We start from the raw sequence: 20,919 nt of genomic DNA, 5'->3' as shown, positions 1-20,919 counted from the left end.
GAATGGGAAGTGAGGTGAAGACTAGATCAAAAAGGAAGAGAGCTCAGTATGAGATAGTTTCCTTGGGTGGGACTTTTCTCAGCATCTCCAATTTCTCTGGGCCTACTGACAATCTCTTCTGCCTTAAAATATTTGAAATGTTGGGCTCTATTATAGTCTGCATCTACACTATTAATAATAGGAAAAGTATGGTTGTGGATTTCCATCTAATTTACTAGAGAAAATAGTCTTGTGAACCCTCTTAGATACCTCTCTAAATATTTATTTAAATACTTACTCTTGGGGCTGGGGTTGTAGCTCAGTGGTAGAGTTCTTGCCTCACATGGGTGAGGCACTGGGTTTGATCCTTGGCACCACATTAAAGATAAATAAAAAATAAATGTTAAATTTTTAAAAAATAAATAAATGTTTACTCTTTGTTCTGTATACTACAGATTGAAATTTAGAAGTGCTGACTGACCAATCCCAGTACCCCCAGAGTTACCAACAGATTGGTAGCAGCGTGATACCAAGATTGGGCAAACCTGACTGTTGGTATTGTTCATCACTGTATCTCTGGTTTATTGCACAGACTTAATAAATACTAAGGGAGCAAGCCAAGTTTATTAATAAACTCTGCTTTAGCCATTAGAGGAATACATAGAATTGTTATCTTAAGCCAGCAAGCATTATATTGAGTTATTTTGTTTTTGTTTTTATATCTTTTTTAAAAAATAGCTTTATTGAGATACAATTTAAATACTGTACTATTCACCCATTTAAAGTATACAGTTGAAGATTTTTTTTAGTATATTCACAGAAATATATTTACCATGAACTGTTATACTAAACATTTTTGCTGGAGATTCATTTATAACAACTGATTTGAATTGTGAGTAATTTTCACAGTAGCCATTATTTTATGACTTTAATAGTTTAAAGCAACTTTTTACACATCTTGGAAATAACCCAAGTATAAGAGATTTTACTTAATATGTATTTCATGATAGGTAAAAACGTTATATAGAAAAGGACTGTAGTTATCTTTTTGTCTTTGTATGTCAAGCTAGGAGACCAAAAAGAAGAGTGTAATTTTTAATAAAAATGCAGAACATATCACCGAGATAGTCACATTTAAGGCTTCCTACAAATTTTTAATTTACTTGTGTATTTGAATGCTTATGTTCACATTCTAAATTCAAGTTCATGGTTTTAAATTATATAAAATATTTAATTTAAATTTTTTGAAATAAAATATGTGGATTTTTCAGGTGTTATCACTGATTTCTATGTCTTTCATCTGATGCGTTAATAGTTGGGGTCTGAGCATTGCAACCAATGGACCATATAGTAAAGAGGGAATTATGTGCAACACAATAGAGAATATAAGTAAAGAGCTAGGGCTGTGAGGACTCAGGGCAGGGATGTGTGGAACAGGCTTCAGAGACTGGAGAAGAGACACATGGCAGGGTGGTTAAGGTCAGAATCTTGGAGAAGGCAGATATCAGAACCAGGTAGGTAGTTTGAGGAATCCAGATTTTATAAAAATTAGTAGACTCAAAGTAAAAATGAGTAAGATGAAATTACTATTTCTTTATCATGATGTTATTTTATTTTTATATATAAATAAGAAAAAGAATTTGAAGTTAAATTGAATGTTTTATACAGATAAAAGCACTTACCTTCACCTTTAAAGAGGGTCTTAGTGGTAGCTACAGGAAATGTATTTTCTAACCCTTTGTAAATGGTTTAAAAAGTTGACACTGTAAGAAATGATTCAGCAGTTTACCATGTACAAGTCATCTTAAAGTATGTTTCTTACAATGCCAGGTTGATTAAAACAAGTGCTTATCTTTCAGGAGTTTACAGTCTACTCACTCCAAAATGTATAAGGTTTTGGCATCTACAACGTGTTTCAAGTACAAATTACATTTCACTTAATCTCATGATAACTCTGAGAGAGAGGCAGTGGTGTCTCTTGATTACATATGCAGAAGCAGGTTTAGAACATGCTTTATTCAAGGTGGTGCTGCAGCTGAGTTGCAGAACCAGAATTTGTACCTTGATCTTTGGACTCTATAGGCCTAAAGGACTTTTGTTGGCACCCAGTTTTTCTAAACCCACATGAAGAGGAGGAGAATGTAGTAGCAACTCATAACAACTGAGCACTGACTGTGTGTTCTAAAGAGTATTCCTGAATGCATTAATTAATTTATTCCTATTAAATAACAACCCTACATCATAAGTACTTTTATTCCCATTTTACAGACACAGTGATTACTCACTATGACTCAATGAGTAAGTGGCATTATTACAGAAATTTATAAAATTCCTTTCAAGAAACTCACAGTCATAATATAGTGTTATAAGTGGAATAATACAAAAGCATATCATTAGTGTTAGTACATACAAGGCAGTCATAAGTGTTAGGCGCTCCTAGGGTAAGAGAGTCTAGAGAAAGTGCCATCTAACTGTAAAGTCTGCTATCTTAAGAATCACTCGACATTTGTACTTAACAAATAAAGTGAGTTTTCTAAAATGAGTTTCATAGAAAGCATATATTCAACAAGTATTCATTAAATTCTTGTGCTTGACACAGCTGGGTTTCTGGGATACCATGATGATAAAAACAAAAATCTATGTAGTTATGGGAGCTTAATATCTAGTCATCTGCTTTATTAAAAGCAAACAGGGCTGGGGGTATGGCTCAGTGGTAGAGCACTTACCTGGCATTTGGGAGGCCCTGGGTTCTATCCTAAGCACTGGGAAAAAAATTGAGCAGAAGATGATATCTTTTGAAAAAGAGCTAAAACTGTTTTCTGGTGATTTATTAGTAGTGACAGTCATGAATTCATGAAGATTATTGAAGTAAAACAATCAAGGGAAAAAGAAAATCTAGTTTCTTTCTTTACCATATAGTAAGAATATCTCAATAAAGGTCAAATTTAGTAAGTTTTCATTGTCTAAATTTTTTATGGAGCTTGAGAACATATACTAACAAGACCAGTGTTTTATTCATATTTATGCCATCATTGATCACTCTACTTTTCCTTCTTCAATAGTGGATGGTGAGCTGTATACATTTGGAGAACCTGAGAATGGAAAGTTAGGTCTTCCCAGTCAGATGCTAATCAATCACAGAATACCCCAGCTGGTGGCTAAAATTCCTGAGAAGGTGATCCAAGTAGCTTGTGGTGGAGGGCATACTGTTGTTCTCACAGGTATGTGTGGAATCCCTGCTTCTTGGGGTGACTCATGACATTTTTTTGATGATTTTTTTTTACTGTGGTAAGAACACTTAATATAAGACTTAACTTCTATGCAAAATTTTAAGTGTATAATAGGCATATCATACAGCAGATCTCTAAAATATTACTTGTATACTGAAATTTTGTGAGCTTTGTACCGCATCTCCCCTTTCTTCCACCCCCAGCTCCTATCAACAACCATTTGATTATTAGCTTTTATGAACTTGATTCTTTTAGATTCTTTATGGAAGTAGCCTTCCATCTAAGATCCCCACCTTTTAACTCTATAGTTAATATACATTGCTGGCCTATGGAATAATTTTTAAGTAGAAAAGAATGAATCTTGTCGAATTGTTTCTGCTAACATAATATCTTCATGGCCTTAAATACCTTTAATATCAGCAAATAATGTTTTTTTGGCTCATTTTCAAGGACAAACTGTTTTCTTCATATATATGTTTATTTACTTATCTATCTAAAGTTGATATTATTTTTCCTAAAATACTTTCTTTTGGAGAAGCTTCCTGTTCATGCTATTTTCAACATGTCATTGATAATTCTTTGTGATAGTCACAATATATAACTTAGGGATTTCTTTGTGATTTTACATTGTTATAGTAATTCATTAAAAAGTGGTAAGTTTTTAAATTATAGGTAATAAAAATTAGAACCTTAATAGTAATGTCACTTTTGGCTTCTGAATTTCATATTTGGTGTGTGACATGTCAATTCTTAGAATTCTAGTCAATATATTGAAATATATTCACATTTGAAAATATGCCTGCTAAATTGATGTTCTCAAATTTATTCAGTATTAGATTTATTTTAGATGAGTAATATAGGAGTAATGTAGTTAAATAGTGAATTATTATCATGAGTTTTAAGAAATTAACAGTTTGTAGTCACTACTTAATCTTTAGTAACTTAAAGCTAGAAGTATTCTAGACAAATTCTGAATAACCAATTCTTAGATGATATTTTTAATGCTGCAAAATGGAGGAGCAGTATTTTATCTTTAGATTTTCCTTTGTTGTATTTCTTTTCTTTGACTTCCTGTTCTAGTCCCAGTCATGTTTATTAAACTTTAGTTACCCAGAATTACAACTTCTAGATGTAAGTTTTCTAAGTTAGAAATAGTTTTTTCAAAATCTCTACTCTAAATTTGGAAATAATTCTAAGGTTTAAGATTATTTTGAATTCCTGCTTACAAAATGAGCTTTCATGTAATTTTAAAAGATGTATTCTAAATTAAATCTTTATAAATTGTTTGAAAATCTAACCTATAGTTAAAAAGACAACTTAGTTTTTATGCATTATGTGTTTTCTCTAGTTTTTACAAACAGAAAATTTACTGGGTGATTCAAGATTATTTGGAATGACACAGATATTGATTATATAATTACAATAAACCATTCAACTATATATTGTAAAATATATAATGTGAACAAGAAAGTAATCAATGATACTTTAAATTTTTCTTTAAAATTATGAATACACTTAAAGTGTGATTTTTTTTTCTTGTACTGTTATACATTTAGCTTTCTGTGAATTTGATTTTGAGTTTACAAATCATGTTTCCAGAAATTGATTTTTCTCTCCAGATTTTTGCACTTTGGGATCTCACAGATCAGTGAAGGTTTTTTTTTTTTTTAAATATGAGATATATTTATTGACAGATCTGGAGCAATTACTGTCTACTGCAAAGGTTTCTACTACAGATGCAGGAAAAAAAGTTTCTTTGTGTTTCCTGTCTTTCTGATTGTGGTAGACTGAACAGGGGAATAGAAGAGAAAAACCTGTAATACAGGGGAAAATATGAAGATAAAATTTGTATAAATTATAAGTAACCTTGGAAACAGTGAAGAACATGTTTTCTTTTTAAGTAGAATTTAAATTTTAAGTTAGAAAAATAATGAGAAATAACAGATGGCTGTCAAATTCTGACTTGCATTTGCTTAAATATGAGCATTGAAAAAAGTGACTGTTTTCACTATCATGTCATAAAATAAGGAACATTTTCAAAACAAAAGCTCCTAATTTTGTAATAAAATATATCTAGTTAGCTCTCCTTTTCCCTTTCCCGTTTCTTTGTAGATGTGACCTCTGTGCGCCTTGATCACTCTTTTGAAATTCAGGACAGATTACATGTACATAGTATTAGAAGAGGATAAATCTGATTCTAGTTTTTCAAAAATGTCTGAAATAGGTATTTTATTAAGTTTATTCAGAATGAGATGAGTAGAGGAGATGAGTAAAAAACTGGCTTCTAGGAAATTAAACAAGTTATTTTACTTAATTTGAAAGTCTATATGAGAATTTATAAGAACTGAATATTATTGAGATCATGCTCATTTGAATAAAATAAATTATTTCACATTTCAAAAAAAATATATCTAGTTAGATTGTACAAATTTATCTATATGGAAAATTCACTACTTTGCCTATTTTCCACATTGCTCCATGAATCTATGAGAGCTTTGTTGTTATTAGCCACCACTGGTGAGGAACCTGTGTACTGGAATTAGATAGAAATATTTAATATTTAGTCCTAGGTAATGAAGAAATGGACCTGAAGAGTATGTTGATCATCATTTTCACTAAGTACTAAATTGGATAATTAAGAAAGTTATGGAATACTTTCTGAGAACTTAGGGTAAAATAAGTAATCATCTATTCTAGATCATTCCTTTCACTTAAGTAGTGATTAGATGATTCTACGGAGGCCCTCCCCAACTTTGTTTTTTTTGTGTCTATAACTCTGATCTTACAATCAGTTTGGATCTCACTCATTAAACCATTTTAAAGATAAGCAGATCATTGCTGATCAATTTATCTAAAAGGTACTATAGGCATGTGACCACAGTAGGTTAGAAAATACAACCACGGCTTGTAGTGATGGCATAATTATAGTTTCTCCTTAGAAGCAGGAACAGTGGACTGCTGTGGAGAAAGGGCCAGACAGGAACTTGGGACACACTGAGACAGAGTGATGTAATCTTTTACATTACCCATAGCAGTTACCAAAAGATGAGAAAGGCCAATTATAAGAGGGGTCCACAATGAAGTCTGTGGGTCCTGAGGCAAATGATAATTAAGCTTCTCTAGATTATGTTTGGACAAATCTGAGTTCTCTACAGGGTAATAAATTGCACTGTTAAATATCACAAAGGTGATATGGCTAAAAAAAAGAGTTTTAGATATTTAAAAACCAGAAACTGCTGTCATCACTAATCATCCAAGCACCTGAAAGTGAACCTAACAGGATAAAATGAAACTTTTAAAATATGATTAAGCTGCCTACCTAAATGGCCTCATTTCACAGACTAATATCAGACAGCCCAAGGAAAGTTGAGTAATTGTTGATAAGCTAACAGTAAATAATTGTTTTAATTTACCTAACATTCTACTATTAAGCTGAACATTTAGAACTGGAAATATACCATGTGGTTATTAATTAACTAAAAGATTTTTTATATTAAAACAAGAATGTGTTTTGCCATTGCCTCAGTATGGCTTCATATCCTTGACACAGCATATTTTCTAAAAGGAGTAATATCTATGTTTTACTGATAAAGCAAACATTCTTATTAGGCAGAAAATGATGTAAAATGATGTGGTATTAGACAGTTTTGAATTCATCAGTAACCCCTGCAATTGCCAGAATTAGATGGGTTGATTAAATGATGACTTTTTCAAAGATAAATTGTTCTTTAAAACTAAATGTCTTCAAATCTACCTGAAATAAATAAAGATTATAACATAAGAGAATCTAAGAAACTTATCTACTGGCCACAGCTGGTAATACCACGATTTGAGTTTGGGCCCTAATGCAAATTTCTTGTTCTTTCTCCACATGATTGAACCAAGGACACTGTACTTCCTAACACATTGACCAGGGAAATTGTGTCTAAAAGAACCCATTTGTCACCATGCATATATCCTGCTTTTGTACTTGTGCATGTCTAGAAAATATATGAGCTAATGGAGTTATTGGAGGTCCTTTGTATTGACCCCAAAAGTATCAGTATAGAGGAAAGCTTCTCCTGTCCTTTCTTCAGCATTGCATTTCCTAATAAAGGAGCTTTACTTATGACTGAATATAGCATATCCATCATAAATCTTAATTTCTCTGCAAATTATTTTCAGAAATTGTTTTATAAAATAGATTTATTAAACTTCTTTTAAAAGTTAGAAGCTTATTTTTGTAGGAGACACTATTCATATTTTTATTTGTGGCAGTGAAAGAAATTGCCTTTATGAAGATTTATGATTTTTGAATTGACATGGTAATTATAGGGACATGTTGGTTAGTGTTCCTTAAGTTATGTATCTTCTGTTGTATCAGTTTCTTACTTATAGAAGTTCCTTTTGTGGTTATGGATATGAAAGATAAAACTGAACACCTGCCATAATTTTTTACAGTGTATACCTTTTCTTTATTATTTCTTCGTTTTTGGTTTTTGTGTGGATCCAGGAATGCTCTACCACTGAGCTACATCCCCAGCCCTTTTTATTTTGAGACACGGTCTTGCTAAATTGCCAAGGCTGGCCTCCAACTTGTGATTCTCTTACCTCAGCCTCCCAAGTAGGCAGGAATGCAGGTATGCACTGCCACACACAACTAATTGTGTGCCTTTGATTTTTGTCTTTATCACTGAAAAAATTATACTTCAGTATTAGTATTCTTAAATGAGTATTTCTTTCAGAGAAAAGTTACCTTTGTTATATAAAAGGAAGAATGTCACAATCTTTTTAGATATGATGGTGACAGTGTCTGCTTCCACGTAATCCTTTTCTTGTATTGTGCCTTTCCTTTCAGAGAAAACTGTGTATACCTTTGGGCTAGGGCAGTTTGGTCAGCTGGGCCTTGGCACATTTCTTTTTGAAACTTCAGAACCGAAAGTCATTGCAAATATGAAGGACCAGAGAGTAAGTTATATTGCCTGTGGAGAAAATCACACAGCTTTGATAACAGGTATGGATTAGATTTTTCTGTTTTATATTTCTAGAACTGGGTGTATTTTATTATAAACTAAATAATATAGGGAATGAATGTATCTAACTTAAGTAAAAGAATTAATAATTGAGAAAATTGGAATTCTTTGATAAATATCCCAAAGTATAATAAAGTTGTAAAATCCTTTTGATTATTTTAATTCAATTTAAAATAAATGTAGGGTCTGGGGTTTTAGTTAGGTGGTAGAATGCATGCTTAGCATGTATGAGACCCTGGACTCAATCCCCAACACGAAAAAAAAGTAAAAGATCTAAAGATTTAGAACGTCAAGATAGACCAACTGATGTCAGAAGACCATAATATACTGTACTTTGGCGGAAAGTTAGAATCCTACTGAAATTGAAGGCTTTTAACGCTGTGCAAGCCACAGGGAAGAAAGAAAGAAGTTTTTCAGAAGAACATTCTCATGTTCATTGTGACAGAGCTACATTCAGGCTGAGTAAATTCTTTATGCTGCTTTTGCCACCAGGAGGCGTTTTCAGGAATAACTCCTCTTTCCACAGTGATAGAGAGAAAGGTACCTCAAAGACCCCCAAGTGAATACATCTCTCAATATTGTGGCTTCTCCTTTATCCAGGGAGATGTTCCTTTGGGCCTGCTTCTTAACTTCAGAAATTAGGTTCTGCTAATAGTGTAGAACTCAAGAAAATGCTTCCCCGAAATAATTCAGTCACTTACTTATAAGTAATTGATAGACTCCACAACTTAAGTGCTTTATAAGAAAACCGTCTGTAATTTCACTATTTCTATCTGAAGATGAAATAAAGCACCAAATATTCAGAAATCATCTAGTATATTGAAATAATTCAGATACTTGTATTTCTACTTTTTCCCTCTTTCTAAAAATGCTACTGCTACAGTGGAGCTCATCTAACGATAACAGGTTAGGGGAAGTGTAGGAATCAGCATACACAAGGTAAACAGTTCTTTTTTCCCCACAGAACTCTTCAGAGAGGATGACCTGCCTATCATCAATTATTTATGTTCTTGTTAACATGGCATGAAAATAGTACTGTATAGAATGTAAAGAAATGTTATTCATTTGTTGTCTCATTAGAGTTGATATGTGTCCCTTACTGTGGGGTCCTAATCTCAGTTTCTCTGTCCTTACTGCCATTTTTCATCAACTCCAAATTGCAATTGATGGTAAACAGACTTTCATGTATCATCTAATATACAATTAGGTTATTTAGTTAAGATTTCATAGTATCTTTCTTCTTAATGAAAAGAGTTATATCACAAATAATTGAACATAAACTTCACTTGCCTTTTTGCTCTTCTGTCCTCCCCAGAGGACAAGTGTAGTTTTTTTCCCCTATAGACTGATGAGATGTGTATACTGAGTTATCTGTAAGTTCTTATCAATTCCTCATTATAGCCAGTGGCTCATATTTTTTAAATCACTCTGAGGTTTGAAGTGTAATCAGGCAGCTTGGATCAGAGTTTAGTTTTTCAGGCAAAAGATAATCAAATTAGAAAGGCAAGCCTTAAAAATCACTTTTGAACAAAGAAATTGGGATCAAAAGAAGGGAGAGGAAGGGATAACACTAATAGAGTATATAAAGAAAGGAAATAGAGTTATAAGAGCTAACACATCTTAACACTGGTTATTGGTTATTTATACAAATCTATTTCTGTAAGTTAATTTTTGAACTTATCACTTTATTGAATTATGTTATTTACAGTCATTTTTTTCCCGTCAATTTTTATATATTTTCTTGGTAGGCAGTTACTTTGCCTTCTTAAACCAGAAGTCCCTAAATATCATCTAATCATTTCCCAGCCTAAAACCATTCATTTGGCTTCTTCTTGCCTTTAGAATTCAAAAATTTATAATCTGAACTAATGGAATCCTCTGAGGTATGGTTCCATCTTCCTCCTCAGACTCATCTCATACACTTTCCCCTTTGTGCTTTGGGCTTGTTGGTTGCCTTCACCTTCTTGTCTTAGCTCTGATTTCTCTGGATTCAGGTGTTTCTACTTACTGCTGACTCTGCCTGGAGAATTCTTCATTCCTTTCTTCTTCCAGCTAAACCCTAGTCATCCTTTAGGTTTCAGTTTGAATGCTTTCCCTAATCCTCAAACTATAGGGAAATCCCTCTCTGCACACACATTGTCACTCATTAATTCTGCTTCCATGGCACTTACCTCACTTGAGATGCAGTATATGGAGGAGAGGCCTGAGAAGAGGAGCTGAGGTTCAGAATATCTGCTATGGTAGCAGGCAAAAAAAAAGATAACTGGAGAGAAGTAACCAGATCACTTATCAGCAGCTCAGCTATAGATGAGACCCAGTTATTGGTATAGGGACTGGTCAGCATTATTGATTGGCTTATGGTAGGTAGTTCTTTAGGCAGCATTATTCAGTCCAGGAACCTAATTAAGAAAAGAGAGGAGTTGGATTGATCTAAGTCAGTAGTTCTCTACCACTGACAATTTTGTTCCCCCCAGGAGACAGATGTGATGTCTGGAGAAATTTTTGACTGTCACAGCTGCAGAGGAAAGTTTTACTGGCATGTAGTGGGGCAGAGGCCAAAAATGCTGCTAAACATCCTACAATGAACAGGACCGACTGTCACAACTAAAAATAATTCAGCCCAACTGTCAGTAGTGCTGAGGTTGAGAAACTGATCAATCAGTGATCTGAGGAAAAAATAAAATAGGTTATATCACAACATAAGAGATCAGAATACAAGCATCTCTTTCTCCTTGAGAATATGATGTACATCACAAGATCTCATGCTGTATTGTTAGTGTTCCATATAATTTCTTGCACCACAAGGCATCAACTTTACCAACCACCAGGGTTTAGTGATTTGTTCTCAGAATATCTACTGCATATTGTTATGTATAGGACCATAGAAATCAGTGTGTGTGGAAAGATCAATGGACCAGAGTATTCAATGTAGAATTTGATGGGAAAATTATAACTGCAGTGTGAATTAATATATTCATCTGATTATAAATAGATGAATGCAAGTAACACTTGTATAATTTTCCTTATTTAATTATTTTTGCATTTTAGATGTAGGCCTTATGTATACTTTTGGAGATGGCCGACATGGAAAATTAGGACTTGGACTGGAGAATTTTACCAATCAATTCTTTCCAACTTTGTGCTCTAATTTTTTGAAATTTACAGTTCATTTGGTAAGGTTATCACATTCCCCTCCTTATGTTTTTTATATTTCTATAATTAAGTCTTTCAGTATTTCATAGATAATACTTACCTTTTTGTTTATATTAGAGACTATCATGTATTTATCTACTCAATACTACTAGTTTCTAAAAGTCAAATTTCATACATTATGCCACTCTGAAAATCTGCCCCTTTCCTAATTTTCCTCCTTTAACATTTTCCTTTTTGTTGAAATCTTAACTCTTCTGCTGTATTTTCATATGTCTCTTGAAACACAGTAGTATTCAGTAAATATTTGTGCAATTAAATGTTACTGAGACTCTCAAATCCTGTACCAGAGGAATCTGATAACAAATGAAGAGGTGTGAAAATGTTTTATTGACTAAATATTATTTGGATAAGAATGTGTGGCTTTAGTTTAACATTACCATCACACATTATATGTCTATTGTTTCTAATACTTTCACTAGTTAAGAGCTATATAGACTTGTGAAAATTCTGTTTATTTGACAATAATATTACTTCTCCAAAGATGCATTGTCTCATACTATGGAGCACCATTTGTTGATTTGACTATGTGCAAGATACTGGATTAATTATTAGGAATACAGAGTATTCAGTGATGAAGAAACTAATCCTCATTCATTGGGTTTATAATCTTACAGGGATTATCACTTCAAATGGTGATAAATAAAATTGTTCATGAATTTTAAATTTGAAAATATTATAAAAGAAAGATATAGTCAAAACACTATAAAATGGCTAGAATCTATGTATTAAAAATACTGGGGCCAGGTATAGTAGTGCACCTCTGTAGTCCCAGTGACTCTGGAGGTTGAGGTGGGAGGATCACAAGTTCGAGGTCAGCCTGAGCAATTTAGTGAGACCCTATCACAAAATAAAAAATCAAAAGGGATGGGGGTATAACTCAGTAGTAAAGTGCCTCTGGGTTCAATCCTCAGTACCTCCCCCAAAATACACTATGGGATCTTTTTTGGCATTTTCTTGGAAGCCATTGATATCTCAAAATTCTTTTTCATTGTTCCATCATTGTGAATTCTTGTTTTTCTCTAAGGACTTTTAAGCTTTAAATGTAGAAAATATTCATGTAAAGAAAAAGTTTTGGTTATATAATTATCTCAGGAGACTGTTTTATTCTTGGCTCATTTTATTTCCCAGTAGATCTTCTCTGAATAGTTTTTAATATTGCTCCCAGTTGAAAATACAACACCTTCTAACTTGTAATGAAGCATGTAGTGACAAGTACTTTTTCCTCTATGTTATGTTAAATGAAAGCAAATGGTGAATTAAACTTGTTCTAATTTTCAATTGTAGTGTTTAAAGAATATATACATTAATTCACATAGATATAATTCAGACATGTGATGTATACATGCACACTCACACATGTATATCTAAATGAAAAGAGGGAGAAGAGAGATTAAAAGAGAATCAGTGAGTCCGTCAGTTTAGGAAGTCTGCTGTGTACCACTAAGTAAATTTCTTGTAGCTGACCTGATAATTGTTACAAAATCCATTTGTGTTTGAATCCAATGTTGATTAATTTTTCTGTGGCTTTATGCTTGCAGGTTGCCTGTGGTGGATGTCACATGCTAGTTTTTGCCACTCCACGGCTCAATATATCAGGAGAAGTTGAATTCGATGAAATAAGTGATTCTTCCTCACCTGCAGCTAGTTCTCTGTCCACCACTGATCTGACCTCAGGAAATTTACTGCATAGAACTTTATCAGCACGTCTGCGGCGAAGAGAGCGGGTACAGTTGTGGCCTATTCTATATAATAGTATTGTATAGCACTGCTAAGAAAACATGAAGAAAAAATCTATTTTCTTTATAAAATCAAAGGCTCCTCTCAGATAAAATTGCTAATAAAGTGATTAGAGCTGAAGATTTTGGACTTTTAAAGTGAGTGCAGAATTAAGCCATTAAAGACACAAATTAGACAATTCAAATTATCATGGATAACCTCTGCTTGTAGACAGTGATAGTATACAAAGCATCCTTTTACAGACCTTTCTTACACCTCAGAGTAGATGCTACATTGTTTTTTTAACTTCATGTGATTCATCTTCTACTTTAACTTGTCACATCTTTTTTTTCTATTATTGTAGTAAGAACATGAGATCTACCCATGTAACAGATTTTTAAGTATACAATACAGTATTATTAACATAGGCACAGTGCTATGTTGTACAGCACATCTCTAGGACTTCATCATCTCGCCTAATGCTATATTCTTTTATCTTTTAGTTAGACCTCATGTGGTGGAAGGTTATATACTATAAACTATGAAACATGAAAAACCAAGAAGGACTTTAGTTGGAGAAAAGGAATATTTTCTTTCAATTAAATTTAGAGATTCTCATGTGCTTTAAAATTACTGTTTCAGTGACACTTATATTTTTTTAAAAAATGAAAATGCCAAATATTTAAAGGAGACATTCCTCTTTGAAAATTACTTTAAGTTCTTAAATTCTTTCCTTTTGGAGTAAAAGTTAAGTGTGACTTTTTATTTACAAAAAGTATATATGGAAATGTTGAGAAATATTCCACCCGTGTTTTGTAATTTTTTATATCTCATGAGCAAATTTTTGTTTCTATAAGAGAAAGCAGAGAAAACACACACACACACACACACACACACACACACACACACACATTTTTTCCCCAAAATGTGAAAAACAGGCTTTCTGATTGACAATTTAGAGCAACTAAGATACAGAGACAACAGAACAAAACGTTTTTGATCCCCTGGGGATTATTAAGAAGTGAATGTTATGGAATGTTGGTAGACTTTGGACTCTTTCTCTTAAATATTTTTAGCAACCGCAAGGAAATTTATGCCAATGTTATATATAACATCATTTGACAGATGTTTATTATTTTATTTTAAAGGAGAAATCCCCAGAATCTATTCACATGGTTCGAACACTACCTCCATTAGAGGAGACTGCCTCCGTACCTTATTTTTCCCCTTCTTCAATCTCTTTCCCTGTGCCTATGAATTACCTCTCAGAGAAATGCACCTCTGACTTCATAGAGCCACTGGATCCAGGTAATACTTGTCACCCTGCCTGCTCTTAGGAGAAATGTGCCTTTTATTCCTATTGCTTTCATGTTTTATCTTAAGATGTTTTCTCCAGTTCATTAAATTGTTTCGTCCCCAATTAGAGCCTGATATCACCCACTTGAACTCAAACCCAGAAATACCCTTACAAATACAAAGCACCATCAATGAATCTTGTAACCATAGCAGCATGTCTTTATAGAGTAATGGATAATATGCATGCCATAATTATATTACTTTCTATAAAACCTGAAGCAACTTCATGAAATAAGTGGGAATTATATTCTTTATTTTACAAATGAGAAAAGCTAGACCTGAAGAAATCAAGTGACTTACCCAAGGTCAGTCAGTTTATATCTGAAGTGGACAGGATTTGAATGCAGGTCTTCTGGATCTATGTCAAGTTCTATATTTAAGCAGTGATTCATAGTGGATTGAATTCATCAATTCAAAATTGATCTAGGGTTGCATGCCAGCTCTGACATTTATTAACTATGTGACTAAATCTAAGCCTCAGTTTCCTTATCATTTAAATAGTTTTAATGATGCCTACTTCAGAGAATGATTTCAATGATTAAGTGATATCAGGCATGTAAAATATTTAGCATTGAGCTCATCACCTCCAGAAACCCCTAAATAAATATACTTATGATTATCAGTAACACCTCTATCTCAGTCCCTATTAGATATTCATGCTTTAAATTGTAATCCCAACTCTTTTACTACTATACACCTCTTCCACATGATTGTGTTCATAGACTTTATATCTTGAAGGAGTGTCTGTATGGTATTAGAGGGTGTATGCTTGGATGATGGGCGCAGGACCAGGAGATCAGAAGAAGAAGTAGATTTGAAATTAAGTAGATAAACCAGGCTAGGCTTGGTGGCACAGGCCCATATTCTGTGACTTGGGAAGCTGAAGCAGAGGATCACAAATTTGAAGCCAGACTCAGCATCTTAGCAAGGCCCTAAGCAACTTAGAGAGACCCTATCTCAAAAACTAAAAAGGGATGGGGTATGTAGCTCAGTGATAAAGTGCCCCCTGGGTTCACTCCTCAGTACCAAAAAAGAAAAGAGAAAGATAAACCTGTACATTGGGAATTAAGAACCATGGCACATAATTTTTATTGTTTGCGATCTATCATCTAGACAGGACCTTGATAATGAGCTGAGTTTCTTCACCACAACTTTTGTATGTTGTTTTTTTAAGTCGTAGATGGACACGATACCTTCATTTTATTTATTTATTTTTATGTGGTGCTGAGGATTGAACCCAGTACCTCATATGTGCTAGGCAAGTGCCCTGCCACTGAGCTACAGCCCTAATTCTCCTGTATGGTCTTTTTGAAATAAGAATCAATGTCAAGGCTGGGTGCGGTGGCACACACTTGTAATCCCAGCAGCTTGGGAGGCTGAGGCAGGAGGATCACAAGTTCAAAATCAGCTTCAGAAACTTTGTAAGGCACTAAGCAACTCAGTGAGACCCTATCTCTAAATAAAATGCAAAAAAAAGGGGGTGAGGATGTGGCTCAGTGGTTAAATGCCCCTGGGTTCAACCCCAGGACCCCCACCCCCCAAAAAAATCAATGTCAAATGATGCTTTTCAGTCCTAGACATGGAAAGCGTAGTAGTAGATTCTGACAAGCACTGTATACAGGGAAGAAAAGTATGTGGTTTGGGGAAAGAAAGTCATTTCCCACTTCAAGAGATTTATATGTAAATATATACATAATTTTGTACCTAGATCAAAAGGAAAAATTTCCCTTATCTTTTTGTGACTGATAAAACTTTCTTTATAATAAGTAGCTTATAAGTTATACTCAGTATATAATGTGATTTGTTCTAAATCATTTGCAGACTTTTGTCTTTATAAGGGAAGAAAATGGATCAGGGTAGGTCTTGCTGAGAAGATGCCATTCATGCTAAAACATAAAGGATAAGAAATAGCCCCATAAATTGACAGTAGTTGCATTCCTGGCAGAGAAAATAAGAGGCAAAGAAAAGGAAAGACCAGTAGGGCTATAAAGTGAGGGAAAAGACAGAACAGGATGATGTTGGAGAAGAGACAGTGAAAAATTATTCCTCAGTTTATAGGCCAGAAAGAGCCTATTCAATTTGAATGGTTCTCTCTCTCTCTCTCTCTCTCTCTCTCTCTCTCTCTCTCTCTCTCTGTGTGTGTGTATGTGTGTGTGTGTGTTAGTGTGTATGTCATTAGGGATGGAACCCAGGGATACTTTACTGCTCAGTTACATCCCCAGTCTTTTTTATTTTGAGACAGGGTCTCTCAGTTGCAGAGGCTGTCCTCAAACTTTGATCCTACTGCCTGAACCTACTTAGTAGCTGGAATTACTGGTGTGCACTACTGTGTCAAGCTTGAATGGTTTTAAATACAATAAAAAGCAACTAGTGGGTTTTAAAGAGTGGACTGATATGTTCCAATCCAATTGATATTTTAAAATGATCATTTCTACCTCCATGTGGATTCTAGGGAAGCCATATTAGAAGAAGAAGAAGAATACTTGTCAGATTTTTTTTTTTTGCAAGAGAGAGCAATGTGTGGACCAAGGTCTTTGCAGTTGAGATGATATGTTTCAGACATACAACCAACTAGACTTGCTTATCATATTAATAAATTACACACAGGGATGACATAAAGGGAAGAATCAAGGGTAGTTCCTAAGCAATAGGATGATGGACAAGTTTGAGGAAGAAATTTAAGAATTGAGCCTGGGGTATCTATGAGACATGCAAATGGAAATATTAAGCAGGCGGTTGAAAAATAGCCTAAAGTTCAGAAAAGAGCTCTGAACTAGTGATAAAATTTGGAAACCATCAGTAGAGAAACAGTATTTAAAATGTACAAAGTTGGTGAAATCAACAGAGTAGAGTCAGAAGAGAAGAGGGACCAGGATATAGACATAAGAATATTTATCTTTCTCGATCTCATCAGTCAGTAAGAGAGGAGGAGGAAAATTAGGAAAAAGTAGAGGCATGAATGCAAATCTCTGCTCAAAGATTAAGGGAAAAGAACTCAAAGAAACATCCAGTGCATTTGGTATCCTGGAGATTACTGGAGACCTCAACAAAGAGCAGTTCCAGGGAAAGATCACAGAAGCCAGAATGATAAGTATTAAAGCATGAATAGGGAATGAGGAAGTGAAGAGGAGATAGGCTGTGCAGATCATTATTTTGCTTATTTGGTCATGAGATAGTCCAGAACACTTGGCAGGCAGCTAGAGGGAACTGTGGGATCCATGGGAAAAACTGGAACACATATGTATACCTATAATCGGGAGATCTTGGTAGCCCTAGGAGACAAGATGCAAAGCTCTTGGAAGACAGAAGAGGCTGGCATACAGAGCAGTCTTTGGTAATAGGAAAGACATTTTACATTAACAGGAAAATGAGAACTTGGGCACAAATTTAGGTAATAGTGTATGTTGGTGAGAAGATCAAGCACATCAGGTCTAGTGATTTCTGTTTTCTCTTCTGAGACAAAGCCATCAGCTTAAAAAAGCTACTCTATTTTCTAAACCTACATTTTCTTACCTCCAGTATATCCAGTGTAACACTTTTCACATTAATCTCCCTTAAGTCCAGTTCAGATCCTATCTGCTCCACTGTCTTCAGAGGATCCCTGATATTTATGAAAATAAATGTTTCCTTATAACTCCCAACTGCTTTTCTGGCTCTCTCTCTCAGTAACCTTTTTTTCTTATAACATTTATTTAAATAAGGAGTCTGGAAACTATGACCCATGGACCAAATCTAGCCAGCCACTTGTTTTTGTAAATAAACTTTTATTTGAACCCATTCATACCCATTCCTTCATGTGTTGTCTATGGCTGTTTTCATTCTATAATGTCAGAGGTTAAGTTAGGACAGAGACTGTATGGCTCACAAATCATAAAATATTTACTGTGTGGTCTTTTAGAGAAAAAAAATGTAACCCCTGATTTTGATCAAACTGAGCAATTCAGAGTCTGACTTACTGGAAAGAACATGGGCTATGGAGTTACATAGACCTGAGATTGACATTAGGTACCATAATGGTAAATTAAGTATACTTTTCTCATTCGTAAAATGAGAATATAATGTTTAACCTTTCTTGTTATCATAGGATTAATCCAACACAAAAAAGAGTATATGTTCTTAGGACATTGGCAGCCTTCAACACAAGTTGCTTCCTTCTATTTGCTTCTCTCCCTACTCCTTGGCTTTATTAGGAATGGGAATTCATTTATTCCCTTTCCAGCTCTATCTCTGCCTGCCTCTCAGAACACTACTCATCCTTCCATGCACCTCTTGAAACCATTCCTGATTCCCAACATTCATGTGTGATTTCTCTTTCCTCTATGTTTTTATATTCCCTTGATAATTGATACTTCTTAATGAACTTATAGTCTATGTATATCAACATCTGTTGTAAAACTTAAATATAGATAATGAACAACAAAAGAATTAGCAGTTAAAATTTAAGTTACTGTCTCTGCATATTACAACACATGGAATAGATACAAAATGAGTTCTTGCTCATGGAGTTGAATAGATTTAAAATGGAGAGATCAGTGTGGACTGGCATTTGTAGTTAAGACTTCATTTAAGAAACTCCCCTCAAATAAATGGACAGGTGATCAAAGAATATAGTGAGAAATTTTAGAAAAATGTAAGGTCAAATAGAGCTTATGACTTTTAATTTTCTGCTTTATGATATAATAACTTGCCATTTTCTGTGAAAGGTACTTGAGATAGTTATTTGTTGCTACATTTAAAAATGACCATAAAACTTAGCAAGTTAAAATGACAGACACTATTTCACATAGTTTCTGAGAGTCAAGAATCCAGGATCACATTAACTGGGTAATTCTGGCTCAGGCTCACTTATCGAGTTAAAGTCATACGGTCATACAGGGCTGTAGTTGAATTTCCAGCTCATTCATGTTGCCATTGGCAGAGGGCTTCCTGTACTCTTCACATAGGCTTCTATGTAAAGATGCTCACAAAGTGGCTTCCTCCAGAGCAAGTGATCCAAAAGAGAGAACATGCATACATGTAGCAAAGCAGAGCTAGAATGACATCATAGTTATGTATGCTTTATTTAATTGGCCATACAACCTGATATGATGTATAGGGGAGCTACACTGGGGTAAAAAGCCAGGAAAATATGGGTGATTGGAACCTTTCTTGGGGCTAGCATCCAGTGCTCAATATGTGGGTTGTAGGTATCCCAAAGGAACAGTATTAACCTGTCCATATGAATGACACAGTTATTATCTAATTGGTGTCAAAGTTCTTAAACCTTGAAAAAGAGATTTTAAAACACATTATCACTGTGGTTGACTTCTGTTCAGCTCCCCTGACATTAAATCAAAGGACCTTTGGTAAAATTGTACTCACACTTTGTATTATAGAATTTCTGTCTAGTTGCTTTTTATATTTCTATTGAAATCTGAATTTCCTTTTTCCTTCTCATCTTTCAGACTTTTTTCAAGATAACATGACCAAAGAGAAAGAGACAGAAAATTCTTCAGCAGCAGACTCAGAAAGCCTTGAAGAAACTAATGATATCTTAAATATGGTAATGATTCTGTATCTATCTAGATGAGTTTGGTATAAATTTTGGTTCATGTGTTTATGTGTGAACATGTATGTATATGTCTTCTATATTCTCGTGCACAAAAAAACTATTTCTTTGGTGTTGCTAATTTTAACCAACTTTATTGATTAAAAATTAGCAAACAAAGTTTAATTAATGTATGATAAAATTTATTTCTATCTTCACACCATTAGCATGACAATTGAGAGTAGATTATATTATTGTCTGAACTGTTTGGCATTCATTTTACTGTGTGTGTGTGTGTGTGTGTGTGTGTGTATTTAGAATGCACGATCATATATATAGCCTGCATTAGCCTATATATAGCCTATATTTTTGAGAACATATACTTCTCTTTTATTTCAGACACATATGATGAGCCTGAATTCTGATGACAAGTCATTAACATTTTCGCCAATTCAAAAACAAAAGGTATAATATAGAGAGTTATTTTTATTATGGTAGGTAAGAACAGTTTAAATTATTTTGCTTTGAAAAGTTTCTGGGAAGACCACAGAAAGGTAAGTATTCATTTATTTAAGAATTTAAAGGACAGAGGAGCACAATGTAGATGACCTCCATTTGGCTTGTTCTGTTGGTATGTATTTTCTGTGATGCAGCAAGAATGCTAGAATTTCATTACTGAAATTTGTTCTTTGGAGTTACTAACTTAAGTTATGATAATTATATTTTCTTCTTTCTAGCAATAGTTCATAATTGTATTTCTTACTTATAGAAAGAGGCCACTGTTTATCAGAGTGGCTCTCTGACTGGTTGAATATGACTTTGGTGAGTTACTATGCTGACTTTACTGGGTGATATTAACATTTTTTTCTAGGTCTGATATTTTGTG

At 34.0% G+C, this 20,919-nt stretch overlaps 1 protein-coding gene across 3 annotated transcripts in view; it reads left to right on the top strand.

The window, feature by feature from the left end:
• Rpgr (retinitis pigmentosa GTPase regulator) overlaps positions 1–20,919 on the top strand; it is a 49,545-nt gene that overhangs the window by 8,646 nt on the left and 19,980 nt on the right. For all 3 annotated transcript variants that reach the window (XM_077106397.1, XM_077106396.1, XM_077106395.1), the window contains exons 7-13: positions 3,042–3,200; positions 8,047–8,202; positions 11,270–11,394; positions 12,973–13,158; positions 14,299–14,458; positions 19,951–20,048; positions 20,433–20,498. In XM_077106397.1, the coding sequence (XP_076962512.1) occupies positions 3,042–3,200; positions 8,047–8,202; positions 11,270–11,394; positions 12,973–13,158; positions 14,299–14,458; positions 19,951–20,048; positions 20,433–20,498 (950 nt within the window). The remainder of the gene's footprint in view (positions 1–3,041; positions 3,201–8,046; positions 8,203–11,269; positions 11,395–12,972; positions 13,159–14,298; positions 14,459–19,950; positions 20,049–20,432; positions 20,499–20,919) is intronic.

This window comes from Callospermophilus lateralis, chromosome X (genome assembly GCF_048772815.1).
Source record: "Callospermophilus lateralis isolate mCalLat2 chromosome X, mCalLat2.hap1, whole genome shotgun sequence".
Taxonomy (NCBI): domain Eukaryota; kingdom Metazoa; phylum Chordata; class Mammalia; order Rodentia; family Sciuridae; genus Callospermophilus; species Callospermophilus lateralis.
The sequence above is the reverse complement of the archived record's forward strand: the minus strand, read 5'-3'. Positions and strand labels throughout refer to the sequence as shown.